Here is a 17,891-nt window from a genome sequence, read left to right as displayed (position 1 = left end):
CGAGTTGGGGAGCGACGATGGGAGCAGAGGCTCCATTCTTAAAGCTCTGTTCGCCCTTGCAAGGACGGGCTGACAGAGTGTTCCCAGTCATCCTTTTCCATAACATTTAAAACTTACTGTCAGACGTCTAGTTTGATCTTTTATCTCTGAGTAATAATGTCAGAAAGTCCCAGTGATGGCTGTCCTTCTAAACAAGAACCAGGTATGTAGAGTGCAGGCTTAAATGCACAGTGGGGCATCTAGTGCCTAGAGGGTACTAGAAATGCCAATGGGTAGAATGTGGTAGAACCTGGTTTGGGTTTGAGATCATCTGTACGTAGTCAAAGGGGATTTGCATGTGTACCTTTTGTACTGCGCATGTGAAGAATTGGGGAAGTATTTCAAACTTTGTAACTGTACCAAAAGAAGATCAGTGGGCGAATGCCGCAGTGCAAACCCCTCGAAAGCTGTTGCCTCTCTTTCTTGGCTGACTTATCACCATTCTGACTTACGTGAGTGGCTTTTGGTGGGCAAATCGGTGGTGACTGAGAGGAATGCTGTAGCTATTCAGTTGGATTTTTTTGCAAGCTTCTGCCCAACCTGCTGGGGCTGCATCCTGGTGAGTCTTGGAAGGTCCTTTGCATCTAGGTTTGTTACCTTGCTGTGTCCAGAGGAAGCTACCCTGAGAATTTTCTAGAAGTAGTGGTTCGTTGTGAGCCACATCGCTCTCTTTGAGGCGTCTCAGAACAGAGAAGCCTTAATTCGTTGTAACAGTCAGTCTTGATATATTTACAGAAGGCTAGTTTTTAACGTACTGTTATTTCCTGACCATGGTTCGTAAAGTGTTTGGTAAACCAAGCTAACATCATCCTCCAAAGTGTTCATTGTGTGTTCGTTTTTAGAAAATTCACGGAAATGATTAGTGACACCAGGTAAATCGTTTTAAATACTTCTAATCCTTTCCTTTGTTGCTAGGAGTCTTGGTTTAGGAGACTTTTTTTGCTGTGAAGGCCATAGTAATTATCCATCTAACCTTTAATGATTCTGAAATAATGTGGCAATACTTGAGGAGTCGTGACCACCAATGTGAAAATGGAGAAGAGTAGTGGAGTGTAGGGGGTGGGGGGGAGTTCAATGCCAAAAATTTTTTAGAATCGGCAGTCATCTTCAGAAAATTGCATGGAAGCTAACTTTTAGCATGCCTCCACGGGACAGGTATTAATTAGATCAAGTGAGGTTGGCTAAAATTTCAAAACGACCATTCAAATGTGGTATGAAGAAATGTTAACAAGACAAGTGCAGAAGTACCCCCTTTTGAGTTATGAGTCAGAACCAGAAAGATAGCGCAGAATAAATATGGATGTTTTAGCATGATTTTTTTTTTTTTAATTAACTGAGGTAAAACACACACACACACACACACACACACACACACACACACACACATAACATAAAATTTACCATCTTCACTGTTTTTAAGTGTTCGGCTCAGTAGTGTTAAGTGCGTTCACACAGCTGCATGATAGATCTCGGGAACTTTTTCATCTCGTACAACTGAGCGTGTGGATTTTTACTGAAGGTGGAAATGCAGAGAAACTGATAGAGAAGATTATCAGGACCAGGCATAAGAACTCTGTGCCCAGCATTGTACCCCGGGGAGAAAAAAAGGTTGTCCCGTGTCTCCAGTGTAATTTGTAACCTCAGGAACAGAATTGTTCTCTCTTTGAGGCAGGGTTAGAATAGTAGGGTGTAAATGTCTCACCAACTGTTTGACCTGGGGCAACTCAGCTTCTCTGGGTCTCTGTCCTCATCTGTAAGATGCAGACGTTTATTCCTTGCTCTGTTCTGCAAAAGATTGAAAGTGGCTTACAACATGCATGCAAGACAACACGGTCCAAAGAGAGATAGCCGAGTAAAAGGAATATGGCAAATGGATGAAATGACATAAGGGGTAAAGTCACTAGACACAAAAGGGTGGCTTATAAACTCAACTCTAGGCCTCCTACCAGCTGAAGCAAAGGGGAAGAAAATGAAGAGATGATAATCATACCTGCCACACTTAATTCCGAGGATGTCATGAGGATCAAATATTAGATAACATATGTAAAAGCATATAAATAACTTGAAAATCATACCACGTAACTCGACAACTAGACAGAACGAGTACCTCTAAGAAAGAAAAATATACCTGCAAAATTATTTGTCCTATCCTGCTTTTCAGATTACAGATACAAAAAAGATGAGCTTTTCAAGAGACTGAAAGTTACAACTTTTGCCCAGCTGGTAAGTTCAGCGATCTTCCCATTGGGGTAAAGACTCTAATGAATGCCGGTTTATGTGACTATTTCTTTTTTTTTTTTTTTTTAATTTTTTTTTTCAACATTTATTTATTTTGGGGACAGAGAGAGACAGAGCATGAACGGGGGAGGGGCAGAGAGAGAGGGAGACACAGAATCGGAAACAGGCTCCAGGCTCTGAGCCATCAGCCCAGAGCCCGACGCGGGGCTCGAACTCACGGACCGCGAGATCGTGACCTGGCTGAAGTCGGACGCTTAACCGACTGCGCCACCCAGGCGCCCCTATGTGACTATTTCTAAATTCCACTCTAGGTAATATTTGCAGAAGGGTTTCTTTTGTCTGTACATTTCATCCATGGGAGGATTAAGAGGTGTGCTGTGTGTGCTCATTCAAGGATGGTGTGAGCTATCTTCTTTGATAAGAATTTGATAAAGTAAAATGTGCATTCTACTTTTAAATCATCACATTTATGGTTTAGGTTGTATTTTTCCTTGCACGCTTTAATTTCATGTTTCGAATCTAGAATTCTGGTCTCTAGAGTTTCATTGACGTGGTGGATCATGGGTCTTAGGAGCTGAGCTGTGAAAAGTGCTTTAAAAACCGTTGGGGGGGGGCAGGGATACTGTGTTGTGATAAATACATTCAGGGGCACCCGGGTGGCTCAGTCAGTTGGGCGTCTGACTTCAGCTCAGGTCATGATCTTGCAGTTTGTGAGTTCGAGCCCCGCATCGGGACCCTGTGCTGACAGCATGGAGCCTGGAGCCTGCTTCAGATTCTGTGTCTCCCTCTCCTTCTCTGTCCCTCCCCCCCCACCCCCGCTCTCTCTCTCTCTTTCTCAAAAGTAAATAAACATTAAAAATATATATATATATATATATATATATATATATATATATATTCATAAGACATTGATTTCTTCATTGAATGTCGAATTGCTGATTCAATTCTGTCACGGTTAAGTATTGTGTGTTATGTTGGGACTGGAATGTGTATGACCATTTATGCATGTTTTTTGTCCTGAATTATCCTATTATCCTTTTGGACTTTTAAGTTTATTGTGTGATTTTTTTTTTTTTTTAATTTTTTTTTTTCAATGTTTATTTATTTTTGGGACAGAGAGAGACAGAGCATGAACGGGGGAGGGGCAGAGAGAGAGGGAGACACAGAATCGGAAACAGGCTCCAGGCTCTGAGCCATCAGCCCAGAGCCCGACGCGGGGCTCGAACTCCCGGACCGCGAGATCGTGACCTGGCTGAAGTCGGACGCTTAACCGACTGCGCCACCCAGGCGCCCCTATTGTGTGATGTTTTAAACGAATCTGTGTTTCTGGAATGATCATCTGCGGTGTAATTCCCGCTCCTCAAAAGTAAGGAGGCCTGAGATTTAGTCTCCAGTGGAGGACCCTGACAGTTTCTTGAAACAAGAGATCTTTGATGTTTCCTCGTCTTTTGTTAAAGACAGAATTGCCTCTGTTTAAAGACTAACAAACATAAACACATCTACATATTTCATTCTTTTTTTCTATCAGGTCATCCAGGTTGCTTCCCTATCTGATCAAACACTGGAAGTGACAGCTGAAGAGATTCAAAGGCTAGAAGGTAATGAGAATTGAGGACGTGGGGGAAATAACCGATTGACCGTGTGACCGAAGTTCTCACCCTGTCCACTTTTGCTCTTGTGTCCACAGGGAATTGGGACTTCGATATATCTATTTGTAATTAGATTGTTACCGTCCGAGACATGCTCTCTGGTGCTTTAATTGTTCATTCTTCTGTCTTTTAAAAAGCCATCTGGTTTTCCAGCTCTAACATTTGTAGTTGTTAATGTTTTTTTTGTGTGGTGGGTTGGCTGGTGTGTTTTCGTGGTTTGGAACGTTCTGTGTGTGTTTAATATACCAATTACTTTTTCTCAACGGGTATTTTCAGTGCCTTCTACCTACGTACAGGTCACAGAATTAGGTGCTAGGAGACTACAGAGACGACACAGCCCTGCTCACATGGAGTTGGTAGTCGCGTGTGCACATGTCCGCGCATGTGTGCGTGTTGGGCGAGGAAAATGAGAACAGAAGCGCGAAATTGCTAACGTGGCAGAAATTCATAATGCAGGATTAGAAAGAAGTCATCATTCGTTAAATATACATCGCTAAGCACTTCACACAGCTTTCTTACTTCACCTGACCAGAAACTCTGGAAGAAACAAATGCTTAGAGATGAGAAGCCCAAGCCTCAGAGGTTAAACGGCTTGCTCAAGGGGATACAGCCAGTAAGGGAGGGGCGTAGGATACAAATCTGCGAGTCTCCGCTCATAACCAGGGTCTTCGCTCTGGGAGTTCTGAAGAAGGACGGGTACTTTCCAGTTAGAAAACCCAGGGAGGCTTTCTTAAAGCCTGTGAGCTGGACCATAACAGAGGGTGGAATCTGAACAGGTGCAAGTGACGGGCGAGAGTCTTGCAACCTGAGCAAAGGCACGGAGAGCGGGTTTGGAGAATCGCGTCATCTAGCCTGGCGATGACCTGGGGAGGCGTAGGTGCTAGGTTGGAGACCGGGCTGGGAAGATAGCTTTCCAGCTCCAGGTTTCCTTTCTTAAATGCCAAGTCGAAAATAAAACCTCTCAGTGGCACTGTCGTGAAAAGAATACGCAGAGTTAAGGTCTTTATTCTATCCCGAGGCCCTCAACCATCAACGTGTGGCTGTTTATTGAAGGGGAATATGTTTCGTTAAGGTTGCTGCAGGCCAGGAATTTGACTTCGGATTTCAAGACCAGTTTCTCAGGAAGTTCGAACACTGGCTTTGTGCAACTTAACTGTCATTTCCCTGGGCTTGTTTTTGTTAGGGAGGATAAAGAGCATCTGACAAAGACAGGAATTTTATCTTTGACAGATGCCTCTCACACGGCAGAGAAATAAGGGTTCTTTGTAACAGAGATAATTGAGTCTCCTCATACAAGTACTCCCAATTTTAACCTGGTTATATAAGTACCTGGATGTGGTCCTTGAATTCATGGAGATTACAGCACCAGAACATATGGGCACATGCAATTTTCTCTTCTGAGATAAATTTGCACAGCAAAATAGGCTCTTGTAAAGTAGGACACCATAATGTGTGAGTAATATTAGTGTTTTTCTAGTGCTCTGCACAGAATAATAACTCACTCAGGAATGCCTGTAGAACAGATTGTATGCATATTGGCTATTTTTGAAGGAGGGAAAAAACCTCCTTTTGTGATGTTTATTGTTTTTTTCCTGACTTCAAAGTATATTTCTAGAAAATTAGAAAATTGCAAAAACCATGTAAGGAAGAAAATTAAAATAATAATCCCTGTTAACATTTTCCTCTACTTTCTCCCCTAACTGCGCACCCGAATCCATATTCTTTGTGCATACTTTTGAATTATGCTGTTCCAGATTAGCATTTCATCACGCCTGCTGTCCTGTGTCATTGAATAGACTTCAAAAGCTTGATCGTAAAGGTTGTGTCGTCATATAATGTCTGTCCTTTGGACATACCATAACTGATTTAACTATTCTCCTACCGGACATGACAGCTTTTCTGATTTTTCACTTTTCTAAAATAATGCTGCTGTGTAAATACGTAAACATGAGTGTGGTTCTGATTATTTCCTGAAGATAAATTTTGCTGCGGATGGTCAAAGGGCGGAACCATTTTCAGACGCTCAGGTGCTGATTCCGCACTGTCTCCCCGTTTGCATTCCCGAATGAACCCGAATGGTTCTCCCCGTTTGCATTCCCAGCAAATAAATGAGAAGACCTGTTCCTCCCCATCCCAGGCAGTGCCGAAGAATTACCATTTTTGCACGTGCTTGCCAACTTGATGGGTCAAAAGTAGTATCTGATCAGTTTCTTTTGAATCTCTCCGGGCATGAAACTGAGCCTTGTGTATGTGTGCGATTATTGGCCACACACATTTCTTCTTCTGAGAACATTACCTGTCCTTCCCCATTCTTTTTTTTCTCACGGAACGCTCATCTTTTACCGATTTGAAAAAGCTCCGTGTATTAGGGTCTCTTTAAACATTGGAAACAAATACAGCCTTGAAAACGAGAAAAGGCTTCACTTGACCATGTGGAGCAGGTTGCAAATCCAAATCTCCATCGTTAAGTAAAAATAAAACAACGACCAAACCAAGAACCTAAGTGTAGAGCAGTATGGATAGTGTTCTCCTGATATGTAAAAAGGGGAGGAAATAAAATATGTGCAAAAGTACGTAGTTGTTTTATTTCTGGAGGGAGGCATAAATACGTGCAGGTGTTTCCCTTGGAAGAGGGGGCCTGAGGGCCTAGAGGTCAGGAGTGGGAAGGGACTTCCTTTCCATATTAACAAATTTATCTTGTTTGCATTTTTACCTGGTGCACATGATCTTTTTCCAACTAAAGCACTAGTTAATTTTTTTTAATTCTGTAAATTCACTATATTAAGCTTTTCTAATGCATATATGTCATAGATATTTTTCCTAATTTGTTACTCACCTTTTAATTTTCCTGGTGTTCATTTTTGACATCCACAAGGTTTGCATCTTTATGTGATTAAATCTATTAGCCTTTCGCGTTGTGCTTTCTTTATTGCCTTAGACTCGTAAAAGCCAAGCTAAGATAAATTATTCACCTATATTTTCTTCTATTACCTTGCTTGGTGGTTTGGGTTTTCTCCCTACATCAATCCACTTGTTACGTATTTTGGCATATGATGTGAGGGGGTTATCTAAATTTGATTTTTCTAGAGAGGTGACATGTTATCCCACCACCATTTATGCAAGTGTTCTCCCTTTACCCACTCGTTTGCGATGTTACCTTTAATATATGTTAGCTTCTATGTATATCCTGGGATTTGTTTCTGTGTTCTCTCTTATATCCCGTCGTTCCGGCTTGTGGTTCAGCGTTGTTTTGATCATTTATCTTTGCCACATATGTTACCATTCGGTAAGACATGTTCTCCAAATTACCCGTATGTACGTACGTATGTGTGTATATATATATATTTTTTTTCCTTCTCATTTGTACAATCCCTTTAAGCTTTTCAAAAACCCCATTGGGATTGTTTTAGGACTAAAAATGAAATTTGGAAAGGATTAACATCGTTTCACTTTTGTCACCCAGTCAGGAATGTGAAGATACGTCACTCTCTTCATTCAGGTTTTCTGTAATGTCTCTCAAGTAAAATTTGTCTAAGACCTATAAAGGATGTAAGTTTGTACGGGCCCTTTGCATTTCTTAATAGTCCTGTTTTCTAGGAGAACATATCTTATATCTGCAGTTGTTACTGGGAATGAGATGCTCTTCATGTTCCTTTCTAATTGGCATGTGGGAAAAACTGTTTGCCTATTAGTGTTGCTTTTATCTATGCGCATGCTTATTTCCCTTATTCTCAGAGGATTCTCCTGAAATTTCTAGGTAGATTATATCCTATGAAAAATAAATTTTAGTGTCCTCTTTAATGACGAGGCCTCTTATCTTTCTTTCTTCGCTCATCATACCAGTGGAAACAGCAAATTCTCGAACGTTTTGGTACAGTCTCCCTCCGCACGCTTCCGAATTATCGAGGACCTCAAATAGTTTTGGTGTGGGTGCATTATATCTCTCGATATTTTTTTTTTTAATTTTTTTTAATGTTTATTTATTTTTGAGACAGAGAGACACAGAGCATGAACGGGGGAGGGTCGGAGAGAGAGGGAGACACAGAATCCGAAGCAGGCTCCAGGCTCTGAGCCATCAGCCCAGAGCCCGTCGCGGGGCTCGAACTCCCAGACTGTGAGATCATGACCTGAGCCGAAGTCGGACGCTCAACCGACTGAGCCACCCAGGCGCCCCCCTTTCGATATTTAGGGCATTAAAAAATTTTAACTGAGAGCTTAAAAATATGTATTCACTATTTCACTTACAAATAGTGATATTAAGCCCATGACACGCATAACTGGCATTTTAATGCAAAATAGCCGTGTTTCCAAAACAAACAAACAAAAAGTTTATTGAGCATGGCCTTGTTTCCCATCTTCTTGTAAACCTCCGCGTCTGACTTAAGAGTGGACAGCCGATTCTCATATCTTCTGCGTTCACTCTGTGGCAATATGCTCTTTGGATTGAAGTATACGAAGGAAATCTGGCCTCACACAGACCTGTAGTTGAAAAGAGAGAATCTTTTAATAGCTCTTTCAGGTAATTATGGATACACATCTTTGAGGCTGTACTGAAACTTGACAACCGGTAGCTTCTTAAAGGTTAGTTGTAATGTGGAATCTGAAACCGGATCAGTGCATAGTTTGGATTCCATTACCTTAAGCTCATTGGTCTGTCCTGTACTTTGAATGAAGCTTTTTAGCCACGCATAATTGTATAACCTCACTCTTTGGCCACTTGGAAAATATTGATTCGCCGAGTTAGGAAGAACTTCCAAATACTGACAAATTTTGTTCGTTACACAACATCTAAAAAATCACACTTATTGGGGCGCCTGGGTGGCTCAGTCGGTTAAGCCTCTGACTTCAGCTCAGGTCACGATCTCACGGTCCGTGAGCTCGAGCCCCGCGTCGGGCTCTGGGCTGACGGCTCAGAGCCTGGAGCCTGCTTCCGATTCTATGTCTCCCTCTCTCTCTGCCCCTCCCCTGTTAGTGCTCTGTCTCTCTCTGTCTCAAAAATAAATAAACGTTAAAAAAATTTTTTTTAAAAATCACACTTATTAACGTCATCACCTGTTGTATCAGAAAAGTCATGAAGCGCGGGGAGGCACCCAAGCTCCTGAGGGCAGCTAGTTTCCAAAACTCTGATTTTGGGGTAGGATTTAGTCGCTACAACAGAGCCCATCAGTTGTTTTTTTTCCTTGAAACGACAAGTTCACTTAGATCATTTTTGAGAGAATGTCTGCCACGTGCACGAGTCTAAGTAACTATAATTTTCCTGTCAGTTTTTCTTCCGGGTAAAAATGGTGTGCAGGGCAAAAGCAGCAATAATCACACTAACACTTTCCCTCGAGGCCCCAGTGGTATCTTGGTTATCTTGGTATGGAGCAGACTTACCGTATGTGGGCCCCCAATGTCATTACACAGAATGGTAAAAAGGCGTATACTTAAAGATGAGACTTAATAGAATTATTATCACAGCTCCGTCAGGGACTGGCTAAAATGTGACCGCTGTATTTATTAATTGAGTGCATTCGTGTTGGTGAAAAAAATACGATAATTCCTAATCAAACTTGGTGCCTCTGCCCTGAGTGTTACTAAGGCGCTCACAGTTTTAGCCACTGTTTCTTTGGCACCCTGAGGGCAAATATCAACCCGGTAAAAGAGACCTTGCAGGTCCCCCTGAAAGGGTCTTGGGGACCCCTGGGATCCGCGACTACGTTTTGAGAACTTACGTGTTAGAACTTAGGGGACAATTTAATCACTGTGATAGGATTTCCTTGCCTTGACCTCATTTCAGTGGGACTGCCCGACAAGGGAAATCAACTCTGAGGTCCAATATACCTGTTCATTTGCAAATTTTAGACAATGATTCTGCGACTTCGGAGCCCGATGGGGAAGTCAGTGCCAGGACCAACGGGAAGGGGAGCCCCGGGGAGCAGTCGCCAAGCCCTGTCCAGTCCACAAACAGCGTGGGAGCCGGGGATTCCAGTCGCTCGACTCTGCAGAGGTACGCTAATCAGATTCATGTTTTCACTGTATTTTACTTCATACTAACCTGGGTACCAGTTTCAGTGATATAATCGCCTTAGAAGCAGACTGGCAGTAGTCAAGTCCCACATTTTCATCCCAGCCCCCCTATTTTCTCTTGATATAAACGCCATCGCCTGAATCTTTTCACAGCATCTCGGTGCGTTTAGGTAAGAATATATTGATAGGAGAGCATTAATTTTCGCTCCTTAATTCCATTCTTCTCAGCCTTCCCGTGTGCAGGTTTGCTATTAGGACTCAGCTTTACATCTCCTATCTTTTGATTCCCACTCCCACCCCCTTTTCTGTCTGCTGCAGCTTATAATTACCCTGTCTGAGATCAGAAGAAAAATAGAGTGCCCTACACCATACTCTGCTATTACACAGGTGCAAAGGAGCAGGGAAGCAGCCCTCGGTGTCGATTTGCAAACCGCATGTGATGGGTCCTTCTTGCTGTGATGCAACCCTTTTCTCACAAACACTAGGCATTGATTATAAGACGGTGCTGATTTTCCGCACATAACCATCCCTTCTACAGTGGCGAGAACAACTGTAGTCGAGAAACCAGGTCTCCCAGAGAAAGAATGGCTGTCATCGGTACCGCTGTTATTTTTCTGTGACTACTTTTACGCAAGAACTTGAAAATTGCATTTACGAGATGGACCAACGGGACTTCCGTTGAGGACGCGGTTTCATATGAGACAGATTTTCTTCTCCTTTGGTTCAACGAAATATGCGCTCCGTGGCATCAAGTGACAGCGTTTAACAGGTTTAGACGCAGGATTTGATTTGCTGTGCCGGGAGAGGAGACATCAGTGCGTGCTGGCGTGTGGTCCGGCACACGAGCCTTCACAGTTGCCTGGGACAGGAGTCCTCTTTTCATTCCAATACAGATATTTCACTACCTGCCGTCTTATTCATAATGCCTACTCCTCTTGTTCCTTTGATTCGCGTTTTTACTACATTTCGCCTCCAATCTGAATACGGCGACCAGTCTTACGACCTTAGAAACAGAACTGTCAATGGTGAACTCACTTCGATCCTCGTTTTTCCTCTGTCTCGTTATACAAATGCCACCAAATCTGGAAGCCTCTTCAACCTCACCGCTGTGACCTATAACCTGGGAATAAGTACAGATAACTACTGACGATATTAAGGTTCAAAATACGCATCGGCTAGGTCACCCTATAAGTAGATGGAATACATTAAAACGTTGCTGTTGGTTTGTATTACGTATGACGGACATAGAAGGCCTCCGCGTTTCCTGTCCTATCCACCTTATTCTTTCCCCTTTCGCTCTGCTTTCTTACACTCCTCACATTCCATCAGATCAACTGTTGGCCTCTTTCTTTTCTCTGAATGCTGCTCTTGTTGCTGGAGACAGCATGTGCCCTACAGTCTCTGTCCCCTCGGCCATGCTAATGACCTAACGTGCTTTCTCTGAAGGTGATACGGACACATGGGTCCCTTCCTCGGGGTCCAGTGTGATAGAATAGGAATTCATAGGGTCGTGCATTCAGAGACAGAACTGAGACACCATATCCATTTTCCTTTTTCTTTGACGCGCCCTTTGAAAGACATTGAGCACTCTCGCTATTCTGAAGAAACGCATTTGACCTTGAAGCCCCTCACCCCTGAGTGGTTTCTGACGACCTGCTTTTCACTTGCAGCGTCATCAGTGGTGTTGGGGAACTGGATCTAGACAAAGGGCTAGTGAAGAAAGCCGAGCCCAACACCAAAGACCGACCTTATCCCGACTGCCCCTTCCTGCTGCTAGATGTGCGAGACAGAGATTCCTACCAACAGTGCCACATCGTTGGAGGTAAGAGAGAGGGGACGTTCTAGCATCTCAGTCCCAAGAACAGAGCCCATTCTTTAGTCCAGGCCAGCTTGAGCCACATCCCAGGGTCAGCAATTCCGGAAGTGACGTGTTAACCAAATCCACCATGGGAACCTGTATGTTGGCTCTACCGTAATGCTCTGAGAGAGGCTTGGGACATTCTCAGATGGCCCTGGGTCCTGGTGCTAAATGTCAGAAACGGTGACACAAAGCTTCATGTTTTGTTCATAGTGTCCTGTTTCTTTTCTCTCGAAAACGTGTCCACGTGTATGGCTTATTGATTTTGAAACTGTATTTCTTTGAACTCTTAGACTTGAAAAAAAAATTTTTTTTAATGTTTATTTTTGACAAAGAGACAGAGACAGAGCGTGAGCAGGGGAGGGGCAGAGAGACGGGGGAGACACAGAATCCGAAGCAGGCTCCAGGCTCTGAGCTGGCAGCACAGAGCCCCACGCGGGGCTCGAACCCACGAACCGCGAGATCATGACCTGAGCCGAAGTCAGACGCTTAACTAACTGAGCCACCCAGGCGCCCCTGAACTCTTAAAGTTTAAACCAGGCAGGAATTTGGGGCAAAATTGTACAGAAAGCAACAAACGTCCTAAGCTTTTTCTTCTCTCTGCAGCTTACAGTTACCCAATCGCAACTCTGTCTAGGACAATGAACCCTTATTCAAATGACATTCTTGAATACGTATCCTTTGTTGCATTTTATGGAGTTGGGTGGTTTGAGGACTATACGAGTTGAACTTGCCATGAATCATGCTCCTAGGGAAAAAACCTCTGTGAAGGACCTTTGATATTAATTAGCTTACTTAGCATATTTTAGAATTTGGGTTCTTAGCTCTTGCTGAGTATCCTGACTATCCTGGCAGATGTTTCTAAGCCATCCTGCCGTGGGCCAAAAAACATTAGGTTAAAGGCTGTGATCTATTGAGAGTTAGTCCGAAGACTTTTGTTTTTTCCCCCAGAAAGCTTTCCCAAGTAAAACTTAAGGAAATTTTTTTCCCTCTGTTTTAAACTTTTCCCTTCTTAAAATTTAACTTTTTTTTTTTTTTTTTTTTTTTTTTTTTTTTGCCTACAAAAATTACACACATAGAAAATAAATTCAATTCGGGAAGATCTAAAAAGGAAGACCGATAATCACCACTGAACAACTCCGATTATGTTTTTTGCATACTTTATTTCAGATTGTCCTCTATATATTCTTTTGAAAACCAGAGTAGAAATCATCTATATATATAATTTAGTATTTTGACTCTTCCTCTTGCCGTAGTACAGTGTATTTCCCCATGCTCTGTATAAACTCCGTTTTGGTTGCACTACATTATCTCATCTTATATACTCTACTATGATTTACTAAACTGTTCCTCTCTAGTGGGCTTTCGGGTGGTTCCCCTTTTTTTTTTTTTTTTTTTTACTATTATAAATAAGGCCACGGTAGACACGTGGGGCACACAGGTTTTTTTCTATTTCCTCACCTGTGGAATGGAGGTTGTTAATACTTAACTTTTCAAGGTTGTGAAGCTACAAGAATCAAAAGCCATCAAGCAGGGAGCTAGTTCTGTCTTGGACCGTGGTAATACTAGTTTCTAAAAGATAAGACTACCCGCCTGTGTGGGTTCCACGAGAGGAAAAAATCCAGTAACTGCTGGGGTGATGGGGTTGTCCGACGTTCTCTGAACTCAGAAAGGGGAGCCTTGACAGTTCTTTGTTCCCTGGGGGTTTCTTTAGAGTCTAGGAGCCTGAGCTCAGTGTGGGGGGGGACCTTAACTCATGTGACTCTTAGAAAAATGCTCACGGCAAGATCATCATTCTGTACGACGACGACGAGAGGCTGGCGAGCCAGGCGGCCACCACTATGTGTGAGCGGGGATTTGAGAACCTCTTCATGCTTTCCGGAGGTGAGTGGGCTGTATTCTGCTTCGGACTGAAAAGACAGAGAGTTGGACTCAGAGTCCTTCAACCCCTCCCCCGTCACCCGTTTCCTCTCCACGCGCAGAATTAAGAATTCTGGAAAAGAGAGACAACCGTGCTGGCTGCAAGGGGTCAGGAGTTATGTGAAACTTCCCGTTAGCTCCATCGGCACATGTTTTTAATTCCAGAAATAATGCTGTTGCTTTAGGGCTCTGTAAGCAAGCCTTAAGGCTGAAGACTGGAGCAGAAGGATTTCTGGTGGAATTCACAGAATCCCACCTAACCACCATGTTTCTCGTGTAATTTACTTAATGGCGAAGCAGTTAAGATTTCACGTCCTTGTGTTGGCTTGGGCCAGCAGACCAAAGACCAGGAGACACGCAGGCTCCTTTCCAGCTTTCCAGGTTTCACCGTAGCCTCACCGTGTTAATGCCGCTTTTTCTGATGCTCTTCCACACCTAGGTCTAAAAGTCTTAGCTCAGAAATTCCCAGAAGGACTGATTACGGGTTCCCTGCCAGCATCTTGCCAGCAGCCCCTTCCTTCTGGCTCTGCCCGGAAACGATCCAGCCCCAAGGTGCCGCCTCCACCAGCTGAGAATAAATGGAGATTTACCCCAGAAGACTTGAAAAAGATAGAATATTACCTGGAAGAGGAGCAGGGTCCTACGGACCATCCTAGTAAGATATTTTGACCTGTAGAGATAACGATTTGGGTAGAGAACGTTTTGTGTAGAACGTTTTGAGGTTTGCGGCTTGGAATATCGTCATATGAAAAGCTTGATCTCTTAGATTCAGATTCTTACGTTATTTGCAGGGCATGGGGAGTGTGCGGGTGCCGTGCGGGGAGGGGCGGGGGCAAGGGGAGGTGATCCCAGGTTGTGGGGAGAATTAGGCATGGCCAATAGAGAGAAAGGACTTATCATTCAGATAAGGTATGTATTTCAGGCTGAGTTGAGAGGCTAAGCTGAGGCACTTAGATTTCCTCTCCCGCAGGTTTTGTTTCCCTCTGCAGCTTCTGGGCACCTTGAAAGCACGTCCAACCTTCCCTTGAGCACACTACTTTCTCTTGTCTTTCCCCTAATCACTCCTGTACCCGTCTCTACCAAGAAGAAATGAAGGCCAGACTAAGTTGGTTGGGATAACGGAGAGGAAGGCGGGGAAAAAAAAAAAGCTCTCTGGGCTTCCTTTTGTCCCTGCCTCTTCCCTACCTCCAAGGATGAAGAGTAGGGTTCAGCCTAGAGTAGATGCTGAATAGGGCTTCATTAGCTTGCAAGTGGTTATACCGTACGACTTCATTAGCTTAAAAGTATACTTGGCAGATCGTCCCTGGAGTCATTCTTGCAGCTCTGCTCCCTGCTTTCTTGCCTCCTGCAGGCCGGCTGAGCCAAGCTAATGCCTCCGGAAGAGACTCCAAGGTTCCAGGCACCCGCAGCGGTCAGAACCCGCCCGCCAGGGGCCCTGGTGGCCCCCCGAATCCCCGCTCGCTCAGCAGTGGCCACCTGCAAGGCAAACCCTGGAAGTAAAGACTTTGCCTGTCTTAGTCAAATAAATACTTTGTCTCCTTTCGGAACCCCTGAGCAGTTCCCAAGTTGGTCATTTTCAGCAACTGCTGCAGAGGAAAGAGACGCCATGTGCGATGGGCCCTCCTTCCTCTGTGTCCGCCTCCCTTCCTGCATCCAACTCGGGGGGAGTGTTACAAAAACCAGAGGCATGGCAGGCTCTAGTGTCTTCCCTATTGTTTACAGAATATTTAAGTTTCTGAACCTGAGTAAGAAAAAAGAGTCTAATTTTTGGGGCTTTTTTTTTTTTTTTTTTTCTTTCTTTCTACTTAGGTCCAGCTTATATTGGTTCATATCCTGCATTGTTTTGTAAGTTCTTCGGGCACATCTGGTACGTTCTTCCCAGCCAGTTCTTTTTCACTCGCTGTTCTTGGCTTCGTGGAGGTTGTCCAGGTGGGCTTTGCAGTCCCAGAAGCTGTCCCTGGGGGTGGATGATTCTCAGCTTTCAGCCACCCCCAGGGGCGGGCCCACTGGCTGAGGAGCTCTCTGCCCGGCACACACCGCAGGCTCCGTGGTGAGTTTGGAGGCTGGCACCTTGAGCATTGCTCAATCTTGAGGTTTGCTAGAGCCACTCTCACACTTCCGGAGTGCTGCTCCCCACCAGATGTTTTCCTGGAACCAGCACTGTGCTGACGTGTGCTCAGCCACCTCCACATGGGGTACCGGCTTCCTCCAGAAGAGCCCTGTCCGTTATACGGGCCTGTGTTAAGAGCCAGTGAAGCCCCCCCTGCCCTCCCCGACCTGCCCCTCATTCATGGTTAGTTTATCGGTTGTAAATTTCCATTCCCCAGCTCAGGTCCATCCGTCTTAGATGGGTAGAAATTATGGCCACTTGAAAACATCATCCTCAATCGGGCCACTGCAGGCACACATGGTGAGGACGACTCCGAGGTCCTTTGTCAGAGCCGACAGCCCCTTTAAGCCCTGGCTTAAAAATACAGTATTAGTCTAATTGAGTAATTAGTGCAATTTCCTGCTTACTTTTCATTCTCACGACTGAGCTGTGATTAGGAGGTTGTGATTATAGATTCTGGTTTGGGCCAGAATTTTGAATCAGCATTAATTGAATTGCTAGATGACTGACATTCATTCCATTTAATTGGGGGAACAAAAGACCTCAGGTAAGGATGAGGAACTCCGAAATCATCAGGAAAAGGGAAAGAGCCTTGTTAATTTTTATGGTCTGTGATCTGTAGCTGTGATAAGGGACCAAGGAATAAATTGTCCTCTTTGTCATGGCAACCAGCTTCTGAAAAGCCAACTGAAAATTGCCTATCCTTAGGTGGTTACCGCTGCTGGGTAAGATTTGCCTTAACGGGACTATTTTCTCGCCACCAAAAAAAAAAAAAAAAAAAAAAAAACTGGAAAAAGAGAAGGCACCGCAGTATTTCTAGCATGGGGGGGGGGTGCGTAGTTTGTAAGAGAAACAAAGGTAATAAATATCTCATAGAGACATATGGAAAAATAACTTTAAGATTCAGCCCAGTTCTGTTTTAGTGTGTTTATTCTTCTCTACTTGATTTCCAAAGTGCAACATATTCCGATGCTTTAGAAATCAAACAAACCAGGGACATTGTTCAGATGTCAAGCCGTACCCAATTTTCCACAAGATTCAAGAATCTTGTATAAAATTCAGCCAACGTACACATAGCTTTAATGAGGAGCCTGTCATGTTTCCCCATAAATTTATTGCCTGAGAACTTAGTTCAGCCTTTTGCTAATGCCAGAATGCTCTGGCTTTTTATTTTCTTTACAGCTTAGATTTTTTAAAAATGCCAATTTTTCCACCCTCAACTTTCCCCTAGCATGGACAAGATTTTCAGCCATTTATGACACATATACGTTTTCAAGGGGAAAAAAAAAAAAAAAAAACCCATCTCTCTCTGTAACAAAGTTCTGTTTATGCCATTTTAAAGTTGACTGGTCAGGAGTTTAGATTTCCCCACTCAATTCTGTTCTGAAAGTGACGATAGGCCCCCTTTGTTCCTACACTGCATTCCAATCACCAAACCCCCCTAGTGTTTTAGAACCTACTGTATATATGTGGAAAGTCACTGCAGCCAAACCTATTAGAATCGCTGCGCGTTTAGCTGAGGCGTCTGGCAGGTTGAATATATTTATGTGTGTTTCTCCATGGTGCTTTGCCTGTTGGTAAGGATTTTAAATAACTACCCCTCAAAGACCTGTTCTGTTTCTGCTCTTTGTGTGTTAAGTGTCACTCGCAGACAGTTTTTACATGCTCAAGTGACCGTCCCAAACGTTCTACTTGACTGGTTTCTTCATTAGATTAACGGACATGTATTATTTAAGTGATCCGTGACACTCTGTGCAATTATGAATGCTGAAGATTAAAGTACATAGTTGTTAATTTGTTGTTTGCTATTACTATGCTGAGATCTGCCCACTTCTCTCGCACTCTCTGTTAAGACGATTTGGGGGAGCCACATGAGACGGAGGGGATTGGAAAGCATACCTCTTTTCACTGCATCTCCCAAGAAGGCACACACTCTCCGCGTAAAAAAAATCAGGACGCCCTTCCAATTAGGGTAAGGGACCGAACTTAGCTCTCTGGACAGAAGGAAGGCCTGGGTTGCTGCTCTTGCTCAAGCAGGGGCCGACTGTCCCTTAAACACATCACAGCA

General features: G+C 43.8%; 1 protein-coding gene across 4 annotated transcripts in view; it reads left to right on the top strand.

Annotated features, from left to right (window-relative positions):
- The window catches only part of CEP41 (centrosomal protein 41), a 47,134-nt gene extending 29,519 nt beyond the window's left edge, over positions 1-17,615 (top strand). For all 4 annotated transcript variants that reach the window (XM_045495658.1, XM_045495659.1, XM_045495657.1 and 1 more), the window contains 8 exons: positions 2,201-2,262; positions 3,806-3,875; positions 9,771-9,915; positions 11,606-11,757; positions 12,400-12,467; positions 13,563-13,677; positions 14,153-14,368; positions 15,065-17,615. In XM_045495658.1, coding sequence (XP_045351614.1) covers positions 2,201-2,262; positions 3,806-3,875; positions 9,771-9,915; positions 11,606-11,757; positions 12,400-12,467; positions 13,563-13,677; positions 14,153-14,368; positions 15,065-15,213 — 977 coding nt within the window. In that variant the 3' untranslated portion in view covers positions 15,214-17,615. The remainder of the gene's footprint in view (positions 1-2,200; positions 2,263-3,805; positions 3,876-9,770; positions 9,916-11,605; positions 11,758-12,399; positions 12,468-13,562; positions 13,678-14,152; positions 14,369-15,064) is intronic.
- Positions 17,616-17,891: the final 276 nt, after the last annotated feature.

Source organism: Leopardus geoffroyi, chromosome A2 (genome assembly GCF_018350155.1).
Source record: "Leopardus geoffroyi isolate Oge1 chromosome A2, O.geoffroyi_Oge1_pat1.0, whole genome shotgun sequence".
Taxonomy (NCBI): Eukaryota; Metazoa; Chordata; class Mammalia; order Carnivora; family Felidae; genus Leopardus; species Leopardus geoffroyi.
Note: the sequence above shows the minus strand (reverse complement) of the source record. Positions and strands in the feature narration are given on the sequence as shown.